This window comes from Podarcis cretensis (genome assembly GCF_951804945.1).
Source record: "Podarcis cretensis genome assembly, chromosome: 1".
NCBI lineage: Eukaryota > Metazoa > Chordata > Lepidosauria > Squamata > Lacertidae > Podarcis > Podarcis cretensis.
In genome coordinates, this window is record NC_137170.1 from 36,514,597 (window position 1) to 36,538,792 (window position 24,196).

The window sequence follows — 24,196 nt, forward strand, 5'->3', positions numbered from 1 at the left end:
AAGATAGAGCCCTATTCCAATACTCAACAGCAGCGGCCAGAATGTTAATTGCCCAAAATTGGAAAAATAGAAATATACCAACAATGAGGGAATGGCAAACGAAACTATATAACTTCGTCGAACTAGCTAAAATGACGCAGAGAATTAGAAACCAAAAGAATACAAAGTTGAATAACGACTGGATTAAATTTATGATATATATTGAAGGTAACTATAGTAACCTACCAAATATAGCAGGCTTGTTATGAAACTTTCGATGTATAGATAGATCAATCAACCAACATCAGCTGTAAAAATGAAACTCTTAAAATTAAGAGCCCGAAATCAGGAGGGAAGGAAGTCAGCAAGTATGTGTTATGTATCAGTTTATTTTTATTTTCATCGCTTTGGTGCTTTTTTTGTCATTTTTTTCTGTTATCTAATTTAATAAGTATTGGATTTAATGTAAATCTTTTCTTTTCTGTATTAGTTGTTGTTTTAAATGGTTTTGTCTTTTCTTTGTGTGTGTGTGATAAATGAAAGTTAATAAAAAAGAATATTAAAAAAAATAAAAAAGGAGGAAAAGTAACTGAAAATTGAAACTATATTTACTGTTTGAACTGTGCTTAAAAGGATTGACACAAATAGAAACCGTTTCCCTCTAGAGGGAGCCTTTGAAACTGTTATAAGAGCTGAGCTGGGGGAACCAGCTGCAAGATAAGAGACTGTGAGAATCAGGGATTGACCTTGGACTATTTGAGAATGTCGACAGAAGAAGCTTTAGTGATTGCATTATGCAAGATAAGTCACTCGTTGGAACAACTCCACAAGAAGACAGATGTTATGACTACTAAAATTGATAACTTGGGACAAAAAGTGACTAACTTGGCACAAAAAGTGACTAATTTGGGACAAAAAGTGAACATCAATACAGAAATTATTCAGGATCTGATACAGGAATCTACTTTGACAGGGCAAATTGTCGAGAAGGCGAAGGAGAAAGTTGCTGTTGTTGAACCTAAAGTAATACAAGTGGGAGCCCCAGCCTTACAGAGGCAAATTGAGGACTATAAGTTGAGGCCTTTTATGACTGAATTTAGAAAAAGTCAGATTTTGAGGATCGGAGCCCTGCCTGGACTGGAGAAGGAAAGTTGGATAGATCCCTTCATGCAGGGATATACTGACTTTTGGGATTTGGACTTGGGTCGTGAGGAGATTGGAGCTGTGGGGGCCTTTAGATTTGGAGGAATTTTGAAACATGTCCTGAAATACCTTATGGATTTTAGATTTAACCATGGAGATTTGGTTCTGTCGAGATCTGTCGAGAAGGAATAAAAGCATTGCTAGGTTGGAGCTTCCCCAAGATCTGCTCTTCAGTATCAAAGGAAGGAAAATAAGAACAAGATCAGTAGAAGACAAAGTAAAGTGCATGTATAAATATGAAGAAGACCTGCAGAAGGGACTTGGAAAAGAGTTAAGAGCCTCGGACAGAAGATCACCAGGTTGATGGACTATATGGAATTGATGAATGACTGGCAGTATCCGAGACCAGGGAGAAGAGATGGTGGAAGAAGATTGGAAAAAGTTTAAAGTTTATTTTTAGAAATAGAAATATTGTAAAATTACTGAGTGTTAGAAAAATGTTGGAATGAAATCTTATGGCTTTAGTAGAAATGTTATAAGGAGTTAAGCATAGATAAGCATTATAGTATTAATGGAAAATAAGGGTAAAAATAAGTTAAGATAATTATATGACAGAAAATAGAGAAAGGTGGAAAGGAATTGCTGAAACAATTAATAGAAGTGGAATACAAAAAGGGAGGTGAGAGGAGGTCGATGAAATAAGGGTATGAAAGATAGAGTACTGAAATGGTATGATGTATGTTTTTAAATTGTTTTTGTTTTGTTTTGTTTAGGTCAATGTGTTAATGTTGTGTTTTGTATTGTTTATATATTGTATTGTATTGTTTTTTTCCTTTCTTGTTTTTTTTCTTTTTGTCTTTTTTTCTTCTTTTTCTTTTTTGTAAGTTTTAAAAGTAATAAATATTATTATTTTTTTAAAAAAATACTTAAATAAAAGTAGCATCTGGTCTCTGCCCCAAATTCTTACACTGCTTCCTTTTCAACACTCTTTGCCTGTTGCTAAAACTTCACTAAGCCAGTTTCAGGGCCCATAGGGGACAAAGGATTATTTACTGGGATCACTTGTCCATAAACGTCTGCTATATACTCATTACCAAAAAAATACCAAAGTCTAAAGGAAGAGCTATTTTGCATGATATAACAGCGGCACTCAGAGCAACTGCTGAAAGTACTGAGAAATTGGGGGGGGGGGGAGAGAGATGGAGCGGTAGTAAATGTAATGCATTATCTAATACGCTGAGCTATATTTTATTTGAAAATATTTCTATAACATCAAGTATTTTAAAAAATATCAAGGAGGTGAACAACACAGCACCATCAATATACTTACATCAATAAAACAAAATAGAAATAACAAACCAATGAATTAGATTAATAACTTGACTGGACTCTTAGGCCATCTTGTGGTGCTATGGAGTGCTGCAATCGCCTTGAGGGGAAAATGAAGTCCTCTCAGTGGCGACTGTCAGCCTATATCTATAAAAGAGCTAGGCTAATGCAAGTTTTTCTAGAAAAAGAGGTGAGAGAACTCACCAGGAACATCTCCCTCGTTCTCTTATAATGGCAATGGTGCTCACCTGAGAGGTGTCAGAACTGAGTTCCAGTGAGTTCCAGGCAGGTAAAAAAGACCTGACCCTGCCTATATGCTTTCTGAGATTTTCAGATATCTCCAGCATAGTACTGCAAAAGCAATTGTGTTCCAATTTAAGGTTTCTCAAGAAATCAATAGTTTTAAGGTAGAGAGAGACAAAAAGGCAATAGCAGCTGGTTCATTCCAAATGAAAAATCTCATTAAGCTGTTTGCCTTAAAGTGTTCAAAGTGTTGGTGCTGAACTTTAAAGCCCTAAACGGCTTCAGCCCTGTATACCTGAAGGAGTGTCTCCACCCCTGTCATTCAGCCCAGACACTGAGGTCCAGCACTGAAGGCCTTCTGGCAGTTCCCTCATTGCGGGAAATGAGGTCACAGGGAACCAGGCAGAGGGCCTTCTCGGTAGTGCTGCTCTCCCTGTGGAACGCTCTCCTATCAGATGTCAAGGAAATAAACACCTGACTTTGATATATAGACACCTGAAGGCTGTCTTCAGGGAAGTTTTTAATGGTTGATGTTTCATTGTGTTTTAAAATTTTTGTTGGGAGCCAGCCAGAGTGGCTGGGGAAACTCAGTCAGATGGATGGCATATAAATAACATCATCATCATTTGCACCATTGTGCAAACACAAAAAGGCTTGTTCACGTGTTACACTGTGAGTGGGGGACACACAAACCAGCCCCACAGGTTCATCTGATGGGAGCACGTGTGGGCCTGGCCCCACACACCCTTCTCTTTCAGGTTTTGTCTTTGCCTCTGTTATGTACTGAGTTGAATAGGATCCAAAATGCAGAAGTCTGATTGGTCCTAGAACAATGCAGCAGTATGATTGGTCTGCAGGAGCCACCCAATCCGGCTCCAGAAGGAAGTGAATCCACAACCTGATTGGTCTACAGGAGAATTCCGGAATTAGCCAATCACGTGCAGCCCATCGTGTAAATAATGTATATAAAGCAGATACGTTGAGGGGACTTTTATTCCTCCTCACTACTATGAGCTGAATAAAGAGCCTGAAATCCACTCTCAACTCTGAGTATATTTCAGCCTCCATCATCAGTGAAGAGGAATTTAAGTCCTGATCCCTGGCAGACAAGATTTATAGGGTTAAACCCACTGCTTTGGGTTTTGAACAATAGGAACACTGAAAGGTGTTCTGCAGTTTGGATAGGCATGTCATTATTTTGCTGCATTCTGGCATGCACCCGACCAGCGAGCTAGAAGAGGCATAACATGATACGTCCTCTCAGCCTGCGCTTTCTGTTGTGCTTGGCTGTTTTTTTCTGCTCCCATCCACTCCCACTGCAGCAAATTTTCTTCCCAGCATTCATCCTCCCCACTGTTCTTCCCTCAATAGGTGGCACAGGCCCAACAGGAGGAGGGAGGACCTGCTCTGTGAAGCAGCCCAGTCAGCAGAGATGGAGAGAAAGTCATCGGCATCAAAGACACCGTACGCTGGTAAAGGTCAAACTCAGATGAGAAGAGGAGGCAGGCGAGAATTGGCTTGAGGAAGTATCAAGAGTCGAGAAATGTGCACATCAAAGGCAAGCTTTAAATAGCTGCTTGTGGCAAAGAGTTCTACACTAGCTCACTAGGGCATCACGGCATTTTCAGCATGGCATCACAAAATGAAGGTGGTACCTTTTGGCCGCCGAAAAATGGAAAGAGAAAATAGGGAAGCGCAATTAAAAACTCTGCACACTCAAGTGTTATTTAAACACTAGGAAAGTGAAAAATAAGGAAAAAGCAGGAGAACGTGCAATATCAAAAGCCAAAGACCTTTTATTTCAAGGGTATAAATTATTGGTTCACTGTGACAACTGCATGCAGGAGACAGTGGTACAGCTAGAATTGGGCCTTGAGGATGAAGACAAAGACTTAAGATCTTAGAGGGGCCCCATATGACAATGCAGAGAGGAGCAGTAGATGATGGGGCAGCAGTAAAGACCACAGCATCTTTCTCTTCATGGGGTCAGCTGTGCAACATTACACTTGGCTACAAATGATCATTTTATCATTTATTATTTATTATTACTTTTAAAAATATGTGTTATTACTTTTAACATTCATAGTCAGAGATTATGGGAGTTACAGCCCAACAACATCTTGGGGTAACCAGGTTGGAGGTGCCTGCTATAAAGGAATGATAACACTTTGGTTAATCAGCCAGGAGCACTTTGCTCTTGAAAGTCCATCAGTGGACATGGTGCTTCACAGAGGGAAGGATGGACTGCAGTCCTCCAGTCGTTGTTCCAACTCCCACTAGCCTCAACCCAGCAAGGCCAACAGTTGGTGAGCTGTGGTCCAACAACTTATTTTCAGAGGTTCTCCATGCCTGCTTTAGAGTTTCATAGGCAAAAGATAAATTTTTTAAAGACCTTTCCATGACCCAAGGAATTTCCCTGTCTGCATAATTTAGAAATAGGTGAGAGGAAAAGTGTAAACTGAATGCATTTACATTTATTAAAAAGCAAACCAGAACTTTTGGAGAACAGTCCAAAAATAGGGCATAGCAGAAGTAGTTTTTAAAAGAGACATTATTCCTCATACATCTAAGGTGGTGGAAAGAAAGGTGGAAAAAAAGATTATTCCCAATACAGGTAACATTAAAAACTTTGTTTCCTGTATTGTACATGTCAGTACATTGTACGTAATCACTCAGCCACAAGTGTTTGCATCCTCAAAAAGGATTATCTGCCCACGAATACTTTCCTTATTTATCCCTGCCTTAATCTTAAAAGCTCAACTGCTGGCTAAGATTTCGAAGCCATTGAGGAAACTAGATTAGCCTATGGGAGGAGAAAGATAAAATATACCATGTGCATTTGGGTATATATGAGTATACTGTGACTTTGAACACCCACAAAGATTAACTAGGGCAACATTAACTAGTACTAGGATAACTGTTGTGTAAAAAGACAAAAATGTTAGTTATGCTACCAGGCTGCACAAAGGAATGGAAAACCGGAGAAAGATGGCAAAAATAGCAACTATTAATTTAAGCAAAGTGGGAGGGAGAGTTGGCATGGCTTCGTGATTTTCTTTAAAATGTAGCTCCCAATGACATAATAAATGACATATTTATTGATTTGAGCTTACAGACATATGCTACTAATGAAACATTTCCAAAGTGGACGTATAATGAAATCAGCAATCATAGTTATGGATAGTGGGCAAAAACTAAAAGTGATTACCACACTGGGAAACACAGGGCAGTATACAACCAAGTAGTTTTGAGAAGGTAAAGGTTTCCATTTGCACAACAAAACGTCTACTCCCTCCTCTTCTCACGCACCCCTGATACCTCTTCATATTTGCTCGGGGGGGGGGTAAGGGGTACACCCAGAGCAGATTTAGGGGACAGGCAGTGAGAGGAAGGGTATGGGAAATTCCACTGAGCAGCTGGAAGTCATTGTGTCAATGGAACTACTTGGCTGGATACCTCCCACAGCAATCTATTTATTTCTTAGCACATTTGACAAGCTTATCAGCGAACCACACATTGTTTAAAACTATATTTAGGAACACACAAAGTTGCTTAGACAAAGTGCACTCCAAATTCATCCTTTGCATCTCCAGACCAACTTAGTTTCAACAAGATTAGTATATCAGGTGCCTTCACACTCTCTGATCTGAAACACAATTACTCTACAGCCAAATTTAGCTACAGCTTAAAGTTTCAAGCCACAGCTTTGAGTTTCTCATACCTGATGTCATATATAGTGTCAAACAGGGAAATATGGGTGTGGTTAGCTCAAAATGGTCTGGTGAACTTATTTGGCCCACAGGCTGAAGGCGCTCTACTCTTGCTATTTATCTAAAGCATGTGCTCTGCCAGCAATCACTTGACTTCACCATCGGAATACATCATTTCTGCTACTACTTGCATGCATCGCCTTTGGAGAATGGAGGTCCCACATTTCACACCATTACAACATTTTCACAGATGCCGATGTTGTTCCACATGCAAATTATATACTTGTTCTCTGGCCCTTCAGACCCTGAGACTATGTCACTGAGAACAATGGTACTGAATCAGTCACAAAATAGGTGGAAATGCTGATGGGAAACAAAAGCATTTTAGATCACGTAAGGCTAACTGGCTGTCTAAACACAAATTCCAAAAAGAAACTAGTGAGTCAGCCTGATGCAATGAGGTTGGCTGCTTACAGACCATACCTTTGAAGCATACTCAAAGCACATTTCTCCACCTCAAAAAATGCCCTGAAAACCTTAGTTTTCGAACATAATCCATTCTGGAAGACAGTTCAAGTTCTGAAACATTCAAAAACTGAAAAAATGCCATGTAGCATGTTCGACTTCCGAGGCGTGTTTGAAAACCGAAGCATTTACTTCTGGGTTTACGGCATTTGAAAACCGAAATATTCGTCAACAGAGACATTTGAAAACCAAGGTACCACTGTAATGTGCTCCTAATATGTTTTAAAGGTTATAATGTAAACACGGCCATTGCTTTCCCTCCTCCACTGCATTTGCTGGCCACTAGACATCTCACAAGGGACGCGGGTGGCGCTGTTGGTTAAACCACAGAGCCTAGGACTTGCCGATCAGAAGGTTGGTGGTTCGAATCCCCGTGACAGGGTGAGCTCCCATTGCTCGGTACCTGCTCCTCCCAACCTAGCAGTTCGAAAGCACGTCAAAGTTCAAGTAGATAAATAGGTACCGCTCTGGCGGGAAGGTAAACTGCGTTTCCGTGCACTGCTCTGGTTCTCCAGAAGCGGCTTAGTCATGCTGGCCACATGACCCGGAAACTGTACGCCGGCTCCCTCGGCCAAAAAAGTGAGATGAGCGCCGCAACCCCAGAGTTGGCCACAACTGGACCTAATGGTCAGGGGTCCCTGTACCCTTTACCTAAACATCTCACAACAGCAGTGTCTGAGAGCACTCTCTGTTTGAAAACTGCATCTGCAGCAGCCCAACTTCCCATGTTCTCATCCAGCAGCATCAGTATGGCATAGCTACACGTATTTTGAGTGATAACTGCAGGGGTGGCTGTAGGCCAATTGCATTTAAGGTCAGAAGGTGTGAAGGCACATGCCATACCAACATTGCTGAAGCTAGGTGGGTCTGGCTAGTGCCTAGATGGCAGTTCTTGAAGATCCTACTATGGCTGGAACTAGACAATACATTTCTCATGTGACCATCTTTCCAGTTAAAGACTGGAAAGGAGAGCCATGATCTGAATCAGGGCTGCAGCACAGGAGGACAAGGTATTGCCCCTTACCCCTATGCAGGTTTTCTGCCAAAATTGCCCCGCCCCCTGAAGCAGCTATTTACTCTGCCCTTCTATTTTTTTAAAAGCCATTTCCTGCATTTTCCACTTAGTTAATTCGTGGCTGAGATGAGATTCAGACCAGAGAGTTCCAGGATCAAGCTCTTAATCACTAGTTTGCAAACTTCTAGATTAATTCACAAGTTGCTGTTGGCCTGAGGAGGAGGAGTTGCTGCAATGGCAATGTCTGAACAAGAGCTTGAAGCAGGCTCCACATTCCAGGGCGATCCCTTCCCCATGCATTCAAATCCAGTTGCTGCATGTAGCAATTAAAAGTGCAGTGTCACCCTCACTTGGCAGGACTCAGCTTCACTTTGCTCACTTGATAGCTTTGGACTCGGACTCCCCTGCAGTCTAGGACAGAGCTGCCAGCCAAGCAGATCAGATTTCAGACTTGCCTTCCAGAGGTGATACTGAGGCTTATGCCTGAAACTCTTCAAATTTAACAACTCTGTATCTGGCTTCCTCCCCTGTCAGATACCTGCTTGGCAACTCTGGACAAGCCTCTCTCAATTTGTCTTACTAGAAAATTATGCATCTGGCTTGCTGGATCAAAGCCTCCCGTGAAAATTCGCAACCTTGCACAACAGGAACTGTAGAACAGGAGAGTGCTGCATGCAGGTCTGCAAACAGGGTGAAACAGAGTGCTAAAACAAATTTGCACATTCAGCACAGGCAATGTGGGCTTAGCTGCACAGTCTCAAAAACCACCTTGCAGGTTGCCTGACACTGTATTTGGGGGGTATAACCCATGTGACGTTACCACCGTCTGGGTTTTCATCTTAGCTTTCCTGAAACTAAACTAAAACCAGATTTTTGCCTAACCAATAATAATGAAAAAAGGTTTCCTAAAATGATTACATTGCACTGTGACATGCAATGTGCATTTCATATATCACAGTTTTTTGCTTATTCCGTTTTTTCCTTGTCTCATTAAAAAAACACTGTACGCCACTGCCCGTGCTCACCTCATTCCTTTTTCATCGTTTCTTCTGTTCATTTCTGGGTGCAACTTTCTCTCCTTTCCAGGTGGATTTACCTGCAAATCCCTTTGCACTCAATGCAGCTTACTTTCAAACAGGAGTGCCTGAGACTTAGGTGCTGGCACACCAAGCCCAAAGCCCCATCTTCTCTCCCTACTTCTCCAAAAGCTTTGCTGCTCACTCTTGTTTCAATGTGTGTCACTAGCCTCCATGTTCTCCAGCAGCCCAGACCCCTGATTGCAAGAGACAAAGTTGTGAAGTGTGCAAGGAGGAACGAACACATTTGCGTGGGAAAAGTCCCTTTGCACTCAGTACAGCTTACTTCTGAACAGAAGTGGATCATGTTGTGTTAGTAAGGAATGCAGGCTAGATTTTCCTTTATTCACTGAGGGATTCAGACTGTTGTGAGGGAATGCCCCCTGAAACACCCCCTGAAACACATAATGTGACATTACCCCTTCTATGACTGGGTGTCCCAATCTGGCAAAAACTTTACCACCAGAAAGCAACCTATGGCAGATCCACTGGTGCCCATTTCTCTATATGTGGAGCAACATGAAGTTTCACTGGAGGATAGTAACCATCTAATGATGCCTCAAAAATACCTGGGGTGGGGAGAGAGAATTAACAGAGTGCATGTGTTTTTTTTATTTCTGGCAGAAACAGGGAGTGTCATTGGGTTTATGGTCTGATGGTGAAGAGTCCCTGGGCAAGTATTTAAATTAGCAACAGGACTCTAGATCTGAGAAACAAATAAGTACAGTGGTGCCTCGCAAGACAAAAATAATCCGTTCCGCGAGTCTCTTCGTCTAGCGGTTTTTTCGTCTTGCGAAGCATCCCTATTAGCGGCTTAGCGGCTATTAGCGGCTTAGCGGCTAAGTGGCTATTAGCGACTTAGCGGCTGAGAAAAAGGGGGGAAAGGGGAAAAACTCACAAGACTCGCAAGACGTTTTCGTCTTGCGAAGCAAGCCCATAGGGAAATTTGTCTTGCGGAGCGCCTCGAAAAACGGAAAACCCTTTCGTCTAGCAGGTTTTTCGTCTTGCGAGGCATTCGTCTTGCGGGGCACCACTGTAGGATGTGTAGTCCTGGTACAATGGAATGCGAGGGCAGTGAACAACCAGCAGTGGTATGGGACCGGGGAACGCTGCAATGAACAAAATGGATTTGGAAAAGATGACTTTTTTCAAAGGTTATGCAGGGGCTTCCTATCTGTTAGGTGAGTACAGAATGTGCTTGGACTCTGTTCAACTGCTCCTTTCCCCGCTGTCTAATGTGCAAGAAGCACTGTGAAGATACACTGATCATATCCCTCACTGCTTAAATGTTAGCTTTCCAACAGCTCAATCCTATAAATGCTCACCCATATGTTCAGTGCTTTCCCCACCTAAAAAAATGTTTAGGGGCACTCTTATTTTGAATCAAGAAAATTACCATTTTATAGTTCAAATCGGGGAAAATAAGTACAGTAAATGGGCAAAAGTACAAGGATTCACAAAATGATTAGGGGTATGTGTCCCCCTGCGTTGTCCCCCCCCCCCCAAAAAAAAGCACTGCATATGTTTAATGGGATGGGACTTACTTGCAGGTAAGTAAGCATAGGATTGAAAGTTTCATCTCATAACTAGCTAGCTATGCAGCATATACATTAATATATTTATATGCACACATGGCTGTGTATGCAAGTAGCTTTTTCCATTCTCTGCCCTCACCTCCCTAAATTCTATTCAGTACAAAAAGAAAACCCTGTTTGTCATGCAGTACAGAACGAATTTTCTTTCAGCTAGGACTATGCTCCCTTTTCCCCTTTCCTTGTGAGTGCCAAAATCATCCCTGGTATGTATGGTTACATTCACAGCATTGCAGTGGTCTGACTTCACTTTACACCCAAGAAGTATAGCAAGGCAGGAACTATACAGTTACATTCATTTCTGTGTTCTGCACAACATCTATAGCACTTTCTATGGTATGGAACAGTTTAACAGAAGCTATTGCAATCCTTTGCAAATGTTGAATAGCAGTGCATCATTACCCAGGTGTCACTATTTCTGCAACCCATATCTTTGAGGAGAGCAAACAATTTCTCATGCTCTAATTGTGTAACACAACTGTTTTCTGGGTGCAACAACCTCCAAGTATGGTGAACATTTTGTTGCTATATTAAAACACTGTGCAAGTTAATTAACCCGTCTAATATGGGCTGTTAATGGCTGTTTGGAATGTTGAAGTAATTGCTCTTTGTATTTTGTCGGAATTTGCTGACACAAAACTATCAGCACCAACATCCCGCCCCCCCAATTAAATCTCATCAAAATTATATTGTTGATTTTAATCTGAGGGAGACTGTGTTAACAAGAGAGCTGGGGTAGAGACTTCAGTCTGACTCTTTTAAGTTTGAGGATCTCTTCAAATCCCAACAAAGCTTGAATACCAAATGTTTTCTAGTTCTAGTCATCTATGAGGACTTCTAGATTTACAGGATTTCTCTATTGCTTTGCCTGATCCAAGTTGCCTACAGTAAAAATAGGTCATTAGTACTTACACATCACTGGTAAGAAGGCAACATGGCACGCAAGGGAGCTCTCAAAAACAAGTACTAAAAATTAAATTCCCCATTTCATTTTCTTTGTAAAGTAATATATAATTGGACAAATTATTGTCAAAGCTCCCTGCAGGGATGCTTATCTTCTTTTATTTCTCTAAAGTTCACAGAGGAATTCTCAGGGTATATAAAATAGTCCAGCTATTAGGCAGAGATATAATGACTCTTTTACTGTTTTGCTTCTATGAAAACTATATCTTGTGGGAGAAAATGCCACAGTTTAACGCTGTGTTGTGTGAAGAAGTACTTTCTTTTGTCTGTCCTTAATATTTCAACATCCTGCTTCATCGAATGGCCCCTAGTCCTTGTGTTAAGAGGGAGGGAGAGGGCATCTCAGAAGCTTTTCTCACATGGTTCTTCAACTGTACACAATGAACATGTGGAGATGAAGCAGGATCATGCCCACTGTACACGCCCCGGACCTTCATACATTGACTGTGCCTATGTCCACAGAGCTTACACACATACAGAGTAACAACCATGCCACTAGGAATTAAGGTAGTAACAACTGGCCAATTGTATCCACCAGTTAAGAAATAAAAAAATTACCATCCTAAATGAAGTTGGGAAATGCCATTAAAATCAATGAGCCTGCTCAAGAGCTTAGCTGCAGTTATTCACTTCAACTGGAATGAAAGTAAACCATAAATATCCAGTGGACTCCAAACATTGTTACATAATTGAAAAACAGCTGTTGTAACGGGATGCTGAACAACCTCTCACTACTTCTTCCAAAAAAAAAAAAAAAAAAAAAAGAGGGTGAGAGCTGGGAAATGGGTCTTCTACTTGCAACTGGTGATTATTGGTACCTTATGCTGGCCTTTTATCTTCCTATTTCTCACAGTGCACATTTTAAAACCTTTTGTGTGAAGATGTCTTCTTTCATAGGAAAAGTATGATTCATTTTTTAAACAAAATAAGTGGGATGCTTGAAAAACTGGGAGGTGAACCATATTCTATTTAATTATGTAAACAAACAGAAAACCAAGCATAGCTGCTTCGCTTTGGGTCGGAAAGCAGAGCCACATGTAAATTGAGATTTACATATATGTCTGTCTATTGAATTCTCCAAAGAAGCTCATGCACATCACGGAAAGCTTGTAAAGCAGAGGTGGCAGACTGTCTTCACAACATTAGGAAGGTGTGTGAGATGAATACCAATCATTTGTCTGCAGGTTGCTTTCTGTGCAAAGCATTTACTCACACAGAAGTGGTTGTTCTGAGGAAAACCATTTCTATAATTATGACCAGTTACCGAATCCATTATCTGTTCCCGTAACGAAGTGTATTATGTACTCATGTCAGAGTTCTAAGCCTTTAAAAAAAAATGGTAGTGCTTATTTATTTATTGTGTCATTTTGCTGTACAGAACCGGACTGACCATTAGGCAGGGTAAGAAACCACGTCAGGAAACAGATGCTAGGGGCAGCCCATTTCCTCAACTGTTCCTCTTGAGCCTCTACCGCATGGGTAGGCAACCTAAGGCCCAGGGGCTAGATCCGGCCCAATTGCCTTCTAAATCTGGCCTGCAGACTGTCTAGGAATCAGCGTGTTTTTACATGAGTAGAATGTTCCCTTTTATTTAAAATGCATCTCTGGGTTATTTGTGGGGTATAGGAATTTGTTCATTCCCCCCCCCAACATATAGTCCGCCCCGCCACAAGGTGTGAGGGACAGTGGACTGGCCCCCTGCTGAAAAAGTTTGCTGACCCCTGCTCTACCACCTCCACCATTCCCATCTGTTGACACCTCAGAACCAGTTCGAAGAGGTTCAGCAAAGGGCACCCACAATGATGAAGAGGCTGGAGCAACTTCACTATGAAGGAGGGTTGCAGCATTTGGAACTTTTTAGGTCACGTGGCAGAAGTTTGTAAGATTATGCATAGCATGGAGAAAGTAGACAAGAGAAAAGTATTTCTCCCTCTCTCATAATACCAGGACTCATGGACATCCAATGAAGCTAAGTGTTGGAAGATTCAGGACAAATAAAAGAAAATACTTCTTTGCACTGTCCATAGGTAAACTATGGAAATCACTCCCACAGATGGCAAGGGATGGGCAGCAACTTGGACGGCCAGCAGACTGGACAGGCAGTTGAGCCTTTCTTCAACACTTATGATAGGATCATGTTCCTCCACCACACCTGAGGCAGGAAGCCTGATTAGGGGCCCCAGGAACAGCTGTATGGCATAAGATAAGCCTGCTGGATCAAGTCAGTGGCCCATCTAATCCAGCATCTGGTTCTCACAGTGGCAAACCTGGTGCCTGTGGGAGGCCTGCAAGACTGCGTGCTCTCTGCCCACCTGTGATTCCCAGCAACTGTTATTCAGTTCAGGTAAAACATGGCCATTGTGGCTGGTAGCCTTTTCTTTCCTGAATTTGTCTAATCCTTTTTCAAGACTCAACTGCCTGTGCGGTCTTCTGGAATGTGAAAGGGGCACCACCTGGTCCTTCACCCCAGGTAGCAAAATTATTTGTTCTGGAACTCTTGCTGTACATACGCTCAGATGCCAGACTATCAGGGCAGACCTTGGTTATATGGTGCCATGTGCAAGGCCAAAATTTAATGCTCTCTGGTAGGGTTCTAGAGGTCCCACCTCCTTCCCAAAGCTGGGCAAGCACTAACTGGGTTTTGGGAAGGAGGTGGGAGGATTCCAGCACCCTGCCAGGACCCTTGCACCTCCTTCCTGAAGCAATCGCTTACTAGGCCTTGGGAAGGAGATGGGGAAGCACCCCCTTGGCCCTGGTATGAGGGAACCTGCCCTAAATCCACTTCTACAAACTATCAGTCAGTAAAAGACCGAGGAAGGCTGATTAAAAATGTTTCCAAATGATGAGCAGTTTCTTCTCTTTCTTTCTTTCTTTCGAGGACATAAACACCCTTAATCAAATTTTCTAATCACTATCACAGTTTTTATCTGCCCTTTCCCATATTAGAGCCTGTCAGCGCTGAGCCTGGTATGTACAAGCAGAAGGGCCAAATCCATCAGAATTCAAACTCGAGTTACATGGGAAGAACAGCAAGAAGGGTAATGCAGAAGCTAGGTAATGAGGCATACAGGTGGGGTGGAATCATGGCCCTGCCTCATGACACTAGCATCGCAGCCACTTCTTTAGGTTGGGCTGGTATGGGACAGTACAGGGCAAGAGTGAGACCCGAGCTGCTCAGGTGTTTCAGCAGGAATGCTGGATTAGTCCTTCTGGTGCATCCACATGGTCCTGTCCCAGCCCTGTCCAGGTAAGCAGCAGTAATACTGGTGGCACGAGGATGGCTCTATACATCACATGTGCCACCACACATGTCCTCATGAAAATTCATTAGCATTTTAATTAGGATTTCTCCCGATATACACATTTTATTGACAATTTTGACAAATTTTTGCTTAGCATATTTTCCTGTCCGAAGCAAGAGTCAAGGGCAGGTGAGAACCCAGTGTCAGTGATGTTAACTCTTCATTCACAGAAACCAAACCAGTGCAGGCCCAGTGATCACAGCAGCTCTTCCCAGTAGGTCTTGCCCCAATGAGGCAGTTGTGAGGACTGAAGGTCCCCACCTTCCCACCGCTCCCTAAGGCTCCTCTGCCAGTTCCTTCCCTAGTAGCCTAAGATTCTGGCTTCCTGCCTCTCTTTGCTCTGCCCTCTCCATTTCTCTGTGTGTTCTGGGAGACCAGGGAGGGAGGGGAGCTAGCCACAGCAGGAAGGGGAGATTCCCTGGCTTCTTCAGCAGCCTGCCTCATCTCTACCTCTTGACCCCTCTCTGCTTCTGCCTCAGAATCTGAACTGCTCTTGGCACAGCCTCTTCCTTCTCACTAAACCCCGTTGCCTCTTTAGCTTCTGACACCTCCTCGCCCCAGTCCGTTCTCTCTTCTCCCTCTGATCATGTATCATCATCCCACCACCAAACTCCTGGCTCTGAGCCGTCTTCCCCTGCGGGGTCCCTTGAGGGGGTCCTCAGCTGGTGTCTCCCAACACTCCTTTGGATCCAGCCAATCCATTACATTTCCCTCTTATAATGCATTTGCTTTCACTACTACATGCATCTATATGCCTGCTTTACCTCAGCAGATGCATTTGTGTACACATTACACCCCGCGTTGCAAAATTCAGAGAGATGTGAATTTTGAAGGATAGCCGTGCTTTGGCTCGCATATTGTTGTTTGAAATTTGTGAACTGGGGTAAACTCACATTTCAAGGTGACCTGAACCAAATCCCTCCCCCATGCCTAGTGGTACCTTCTCCCTCACAGGTAACATGTAGAGATAAAATACTTCTGCTTACTTTCAGCTGCACCAAATGGACATCCACATGCTTGCTGTCCGAGTCCTGCTGCACCGAGTAAGTCAGGTCCCTGACCCTTTCTGATGTCATCCGCAGCCATGTCTCAATCTCAGGCAAGTGGAGAACGATTTTCCAGTCGGCTCCCGTGTGAAGTGGAGGGGGCTTTTCATACTGTTGCCCGGAATCAATATCTTTCATGGCGTCTTCTCCGCCATCTTGCTCGGTGGTGGGAGTCATGTTAATGACCATGGGAGATGCATCTGCAGCTACAGAATCCAGTTCCTGAGACCTGATGGGAGAAAGTGCTACTTCCATGGCTAATGTCGGGAGCTCTAGACCATAATTCTTCCTGCTGTGTATACAAAAGAGAAGAAAGGCAATTGTTTTAAAAGTGAAAACTTGGATTATAAGTGTTCTGCCCACTCCACCCAAAATGCACATCAGTTTGGATTGCTAATAATATATCTGCTTAAGCTCAGGAAGGGTTCCACCTTAGCCTCAAAAGTATGAAAAGCAGCCCGTGTGCACCGCAAGCTAAAAAAATTAAATTAAATTAAAATTCTGCAGAAACACAACCCCAATTCAACACTGAGGATAGCTGCTATGAACCTTGCAAATTAAGTAGGTTTCCATAACTGATTCTGCTTCTGCTGGTTTTAAGTTGGCATGAGAATTTATAGACAGCAATACAGCCTCTGACCACTAGAAATTCCCATTAGCACCCCACCCTCCAGTTTCTGATATTACAGTATTCATTGTTTATACATTTTCAAGCACACTTTCATAGCCAAAAGACACATAAACTTGCAAGGGACGTGTAGAGTTGATGAAAACTGAGGTTTTATTAAAACTTGAGCATAAGTTGAGTTACATGCAAGGCTGTCTTTGGAAGATAAAAGTGAAAGAATAAAAAACCCCAAGAGTATAATGGGATGGGAAATGGCTGCCAGTCTGATAGCAAAAAAGAAAGAAAATTTTAGGAGGGGAAACACCCCCTCTGGTACTGCCATTGCTAATGGTGATCGCCAGCCCTGCAGAAACATTGGAGAATTTATTTTCCCTTTTGAAGAAATTCAATGAAATGGATCCCAATTTTTCTGCCCACAAATACAGTGGGGAATTTTATGGGGCCATTTGCACACAGCTCCAGTGATAGCTATAGATAAAGGTCATACAGATTACTCTCCCCTCTTCTTCCCAGTCCAAGACAGCTGTGCAATATCCAGTCAACACATAAATGTTTGGGACTGAGGGTTGAATAGCCTTGCTGTGATGGACTACGTTTCTATCTGGTCCTTAAAAAAATAATCAGTGTAGTTTTATGCTTCAGCAGTGGAAAGCAGGGGAGGGGGGGCCTTCAAACCACTAAATAAATTTATGGCAAACAGAATTAGAAATAGAAACATAAATATGTCAGGGTTCTGCTAGGAGAGACAATAGCCTTGTTTCATCCAATAGCCTTGCTTATCACTTTTATTAAAGGTTAGCTGCCTGAGCACTTCTATGCTGCAATGAACACTTTATAGCCATAATAAATACATAAATAGCAATAATCACAAACGCTTTTTAAAAAAATCTCGCAAAAGCATAGGTGTGTATTGCTTATCCTCATGAACATCACTGATATTGCTATCTTTGACATGTGGGCAACCACATTTTGGCAATGAGTACCATTTGTGGAGGAATAAGTTAGGTTTTTAAAAATAGTCTAAGATACACTGCATCATGCTAGGGGCGGGGGAATCAACACAGCAACAAAAGCTGAACCTCAAGGAAAGGAAACATGCCATGTGCAACAATCAGGCAGCAAACATATGCACTTTTTATTGTGCTAAATACTGCTAATCTGGAAAGGTTTAACATGTTCCTAATGCAACACTTCCCAACACAAAACACTGGTGTGGGTGGGTGTACTTTATGGTTGCAATATTAAACACACTTTCTTAGGAGTAACTCTCATTGGATTCAGTGGGACTTACTTCTGTGTAAACATACATAGGATTGAACTCTAAGGATGCAATCCTAAACACATGCGTCTACTCCAAGAAAGTTTCATTGAGCACACTCAGCGCTTACTTACAAGGAAACATGTCTAGGATTGTGTTGCACATGTGGTTTTGACAAATATGCCATAATGCCCCATCTAATGGTGACAATAGCAGCCAAATAGTCCCCACTGAGTGTCACAGTTGCATGGTGCCATTTTGTAATTTGAGAAAACCTTCCCCACTTGAGAACAAAGAAACACACCTATCTTAATTATTATTTGAACCCAGTCTTAACTGTGCCATTTCAATGAATTTTATGAATGCTATTATGGTTCCTAAACTACTCTCAGCAGCATTACATTCTGAATGCTGGATTCTGATTAGGCCCACAAAATTCACCATTGCCAATCTGAGCATCGCTCACAGGCAAACTAATTACTTCCTACTGATCAATATCTAGTACAACCCCAGGAAGCACAACACACAGCACTTGCCCAGTGGCTGTTGTATATAAAACCGACTCCTTGTGAAACTCTCTAAGCTGATCTCTCTCTCTCTCTCTCTCTCTCTCTCTCTCTCTCTCTCTCTCTCTCCACCCACCTCTCTGTGTGTACTGTATGTGCGTTTCAACAAGGAAAATAACACTTAACCACTAACATACACCTTTAGAGCATGTTTCTGTATAAACACATTACAGAAACCTCTCCGGGGTTGAAAAGAGAATGTTGGAGGAAGATATTCTGGTGACTCTCATTGGCATGAGAAACTGCTGGTCTGCTTCCTCTCATTGCACTCTTGAGTCTGCACAGCACTAATACTACCGCTGTCATACTGGCAGCTATTAAAATTAAGACAAATCCTTTCTCCTGTTACCCATAACAAAGTCACCATGAATCACTGCCAGTTACTACATATTCTCTCTCTCTCTCTCTCTCTCTCTCTCTCACACACACACACACACACACACACCCACGAAGGCTGAAAGTCTATCACATTTCCACACTGTCAAATTTCTTACAAACATAATCAAAACATCCCAGGCCAGGGCTTTCCAGCCCTTCCCTCCCCGTTCCCTCCCCGCTCACACTTGCTTGCGGCATGTAGAAATCACTGAATAATTGCACCTAATTCACTATATGGTTTCCCAGAAGAACAAAAAGCTGCCCTAATCCAGCTCCCTAGATACAAAAGGAAAGCAAAGATCTCACACACATTCCCAAGAGAAATGGCATCATCAGGCAGTGTCCTCCCCGGGTTGTCATTCTTCCTACTAATCTAGGAACGCCAGGCTCCTCCTCCCCGTCCTTGTCTTCGTCCACTAGCGTTCTGCTTGGCAGAGCAAGGCAACTGTCGTGTCATCTCTACACCAACCAATAAACCAGGCAGGCAAGATAGCCAAAACAAAATGAGCTTGATGCACGTGGCAAAGTGGGGGGAAAGGCAGGGGACTTGCCGAGAGCCTTACTGCTCTGATGAAGTCAGAAAAGTAGCTAGAATGCCACCACAGGGTTTAAAGAAAAGGTTAACAAATCCAGCTAGGAAATTTTTAGTCTGAGCTAGAGAGTGTTTTGGTCAAGGCTACAGACTGTTCCAGCTGCTATCCGCCCTAATAAACTAAGTGACCGCTCAACAGGATAATTCAGCCATTTCTGGTAGTCTCCTAATGCACTATTATCTCCTGCAGCTAAATGGATTTAAGGATCCATATTGCTCTGTTGAGAGCCTGCGTTTCCAGAGTCAGAACTCTGCCGACTGATTCACCATTTGTCTCACTCAGTAGTAAGGCATTTCCACATATCGCAACTGCATGATAAGGCTGCATTGGAAGTGAATTATACATGATATAAATACATGGCACGTTTAAAAAGTGAACAAAACAGTTAGAGGTGTGATATAACCAGTGTAAAAAAAGAAAAAGAAAGTAAAGAAAAAGAAAAAGTGGGCATTTCCTAGGGTCGCCATATGTTCCGAATTTCCTGGACATACCTGGAATACTGCAGTCAGAAGCAGTGTCCAGGCGAAAATGTCCAGGAAACCATGTTGGCAGTGTTGTTTTTGCTGATTTAAAAAAAGCTCCAAACAATGGCAACCCTACATTTCTCCTTCTACATCTTAGAGGACACATAAGCTTGACAGAGCATTTTAGATCTTCATGATCTATCATATATTTAGTTGTGTATCAGATGGTCACAGTCCAATCCATGAGTCTCTGGTATCAGAAGTATCGAATTAAAGGATTACTGCATAGCAACATGCCACAGCTGTTCCATGCTGGCCTATTCACCTACCGAGCTGACCTGGAACATTGGCAGTGCCTGAATGCCCACACCACAGGGGCACACCACAAATACAATGAAAGAAACAGCTGGGCAAATGTCCCTTTAATACAACGCTCACAAAAACACATCCCGTTCAAACGTAAGGTACAGATGATAACTGCTTTATCTGTGCCTCTTTTTTCCTCCTGGCTTTCTGTGCAGCTAGATGCAAAGCCTTTTATGCAATGTCTGAGATCTGTGCCTCACCCTTAGTGCGTAAGCCAATAAGCTTTCGGAGCTTCTCACAGAACTTGGTCCTCAGATTATGCTGACTCAGCAATCCATCAGTGCACCCATCAGTAACAGTAATTGGTTCATGACAGACAAAACTCATTAAGCATGTTAGGGTACAGAGAGGGGACATGTATCGATCAATGTTGTGTCCCCAGGATAGTGTGTTTCCTAATAAGATCTTAATTCCCTCCCCCCCAATGACCCATATTGTTAAAGCCAGCCTCCGTTCATTAGGCAGCCATCTGCCTATCATGAAAGCAATTCAGTTTCAATTCCAGAGATCTTAAAAATAAAGGCTGAGGAAAGGTATTTCGTTAACCACGCTCTCTTGCTGAATTTTAAATCAAGTTACGTAACAGCTGGTGCTGGAGGAAACTATTTTTGTCCAGATCGCATCTATCCCTCATTCAGCTGCAATGCAACTAATCTCTTTTCCTCTTTATAAAATCTATAAAGAAGCTAAACCAGCTAACTTTGATAAAAAGAGGGAGAGAATGAGAAAATCGATCTCTTTATTAGGTAAAACAAAACATTGGTCTGGTTCCGATGTCACGCTAAGCCAAGCCATGGCTTGCCACAAACACGCATGCTGCCAGAGATGAGTCCATGGTTACTGTGTTCTTCCTTGGTCAGTCTGCTGCTGAGCTAAGCCATGGTTTACTTTAGCATGGCGTCTGAACCTAGGCTTCTGGTTTAGCTCCCCTGGACAAACCATGAGCTCATGGTTAGTATGGAGAAAGCTAAACCACAAGACTGGATTTGGACAACATGATGCTAAGTTGAGCTATTGCTTGGGTCAGCACAGCAGCCAGAACAACAGGAGAGGGAGGAACAGCCGTGATCTCTTCTCCCAGAGTCCATGCGTTCACATTAACCCATGGTTTGGCTTAGCATGACATGCAAACCAGGTCATTATGCAACATACAGAATATAGAAATACAGGCTTGGATGGTATTTCCCAGCTTCACAAGGCATAGTTTATGAAGCCAGATATAACTGTCAGGCTTTGGTACTCGTCTGTCATCCTTTTCCTCCTTTACTCAAATGCTGGCTTTGAAACTGCATTCCTCACTTGCACATAAATCTGAGTCACTGTTAGGCCTGAATCAGGGTACTCTGCGTGGTCTTCAAATAAGTTTTACTCAAAGCAGACCTGCTGAAACAGACTAACTTAGTCATGTTAATTAATTCCAATGGGTAAACGGAGTAAAAAAAAGTTGAAGACCTCACCCTGTTTTCATCTTTGCTCAACTAACCACGATAATAAGTCTGAATTATTATGTTTGGTTTGGGCATGATGTGTAATTCTGCTGTAATTCAAGTGTAAAAGGAAATTGAAATTGAATTGTGTATGAGGAGAAGTGTGGGGAGGGATGATGGAGGATCTGGCAAACCCTATGCTTGTTCCTGGCTTCATAAACCATGGTTGATGAAGCCAAGAAAGAACATCCAAACCCGGTCATACGGTTGATCCTTAGAACAATCTACCACAGGTACAGAATATTATTTATTGACATGTACATTCCACTACAAAAACCACTTCTTCAGTTGCTATATCTGCTGCTATTTATAAAACTTCGTTTCCCCATTTCAATTAAATAATACACACTTTGTTATAGTGTTGTAGTGAGAAGGACAATAGCCAAAGAGTTGTGTGAGAGACCTGGGCGAGAGGCAAGCAGAAGCCAGAGAGGAAGAGTCATGCTTGATTCCTGTTTGCTTCAAAGGCTGGGACTATGGGAGAAGCAAGACCTTATGGGGTGTGAGTGCTGTTATCCCCTCCATCTTAGGCTCAGGTTGTATATATGTGTAAATAAAGCATATATCCTAAAGACAACACAGTCTCCATTGTCCCTCATTCCAAGGAAACTGAACCCCTGTCAAGCGCATGGAACCCGAGGAATCTCACACCACTCAGAGATTGGGGTTGCGTGCAACATTATCTATCTGTAATTTATAGCCAAACACAAAGGAACACCACTACCACCGCAAGATAACTGGGTAAAAAGCAAATTAAATACCATGTATTTTCATATGCAGTTTCAAGAGGAAATTCCATCACATACAGAATATTAAACATTTTAAGAGTAGTTTAAGCATATCAAGTGATGTGGAATTCATAAACACAGGAGGCATGGTGAGTGGGTTGTTAATTTTTATATTCAAGTGAATTCTCATTCACTGAATAATAACTCTTTTTTTATGAAGCGGCTTCGGAATTAAATAACTTAATTCAGATAATCCTCATCTTCCTGTACTCATTCCTCACAAGCATTCAAGCACAATGACTTATTTAACTGGCTTTTAAAAATCATCATCATAATTATTACTACGAGTTGGCCTTATGATGGCCTTCCTATTTTTGTTTACTGCTGTTTTTAAAGTAGGTTTTATGTATGCATGTATGTATGTATGTGAAGAAGATGACTGCTAAATGCTAGTAAATGCAATTTGATCTACCTGGGCAGAAGAACATTTTCAGTTCAAGACTGGATGAGCTAGAGTTTTAGGGGACAAAAATTCATTTTTTAATTTATCCATTTATTAAATGTATATCCCGCCCTTCTTCCCAAAGGAGTTCTGGGTGGTAAACAACAAACAGTAAAACAATAATAATGATAAAAAAAATCTTTAAAACATTACACCAAAAGGAAAGCAGTAGGAGAAGAGGAAGTGTGGGTGACCCCAGGGTGGATATCAAAAGAGAAGTCAAGGAAGCTGTGCTGCTCTGCTGCTCCTTTCTATTCATTTACTCTCTTCACACAAATGGCATGTAATAATAATAATAACAATAATTTATTATTTATACCCCGCTATTTGGCTGGGTTTCCCCAGCCACTCTGGGCACCTCCCAACAGAATATTAAAAACACGATAAAACATCAAACATTAAAACCTTTCCTAAACATGGCTTCCTTCAGGTGTCTTCTAAAAGTCAGATAGTTGTTTATTCCCTTGACATCTGATGGGAGGATGTTCCACAGGGCGGGCGCCACTGCCAAGAAGGCCCTCTGCCTGGTTCCCTGTAACCTCACTTCTCACAGTGAGGGAACCACCAGAAGGCCCTTGGAGCTGGACCTCAGTGTCCAGGCTGAACGATGGGGGTGGAGACGCTCCTTCAGGTATACTGGACCGAGGCCGTTTAGGGCTCTAAAGGTCAGCACCAACACATGTAAAGAAGACTTTCATGGTGGGTGACTTTATACACTTCCATATTTTACTTATGTTATTACCCTGATATCCTGCATTTCTTCCAAGGAGTTGAAGGTGGCCTAAGGGGTTCTCCCCACTTCCTCTTCTATCTTCACAACAACTGTGTGAGGTAATCTAGGTTAAGAGTCTGACTGGCCCAAGGTGCTTCATGGCTGGGTGGGGATGTAAACCCAGATCTCCCAGGTCCTGGTCCAAAACTCTAACCACTTCGCCACACTGGCTCTCATATGATGTCCCTATTGTAATACCCCACAAATGTCCCAGAAAAACTGAGACGTCCCGTTTTCCCCATGAGAGCACAGCAGCCATCTTGGGTACCACGATATCTCGTGATTTCAAGCTGCAATCTCATGCACCACCTCAAAATGCACATTTTTTAATGCAGTGAAAGCGCAAAGTGTGTCTTGTGGGCTCCGTGATCTCTCACGTGTCATGTGACTTTCATGGGAGCACGAACAGGAAGTGGCACGTCCCAGTTTGGGACTCAATGTGTTGTGGATTGCCCTGTGGACAGGGCACGTGGTCAAACTATGTAGCCTTTTGGTGTCTTCCAGCTCAATTATTCCAGGAGGGATTTTGAT

At 42.4% G+C, this 24,196-nt stretch overlaps 1 protein-coding gene across 3 annotated transcripts in view; it reads right to left on the reverse strand.

Moving 5' to 3' along the window:
• The window catches only part of AKAP6 (A-kinase anchoring protein 6), a 251,417-nt gene that overhangs the window by 192,576 nt on the left and 34,645 nt on the right, over nucleotides 1–24,196 (reverse strand). For 2 of the 3 annotated variants that reach the window (XM_079954226.1, XM_079954225.1), the window contains exons 1-2: nucleotides 19,064–19,140; nucleotides 15,864–16,215 (exon numbers count right to left, since the gene is read on the reverse strand). In XM_079954226.1, coding sequence (XP_079810352.1) covers nucleotides 15,864–16,215; nucleotides 19,064–19,113 — 402 coding nt within the window. In that variant the 5' untranslated portion in view covers nucleotides 19,114–19,140. Of the gene's footprint in view, nucleotides 1–15,863; nucleotides 16,216–19,063; nucleotides 19,141–24,196 lie in introns of those variants that run through there. The other variant, XM_079954227.1, reaches the window with a different exon arrangement.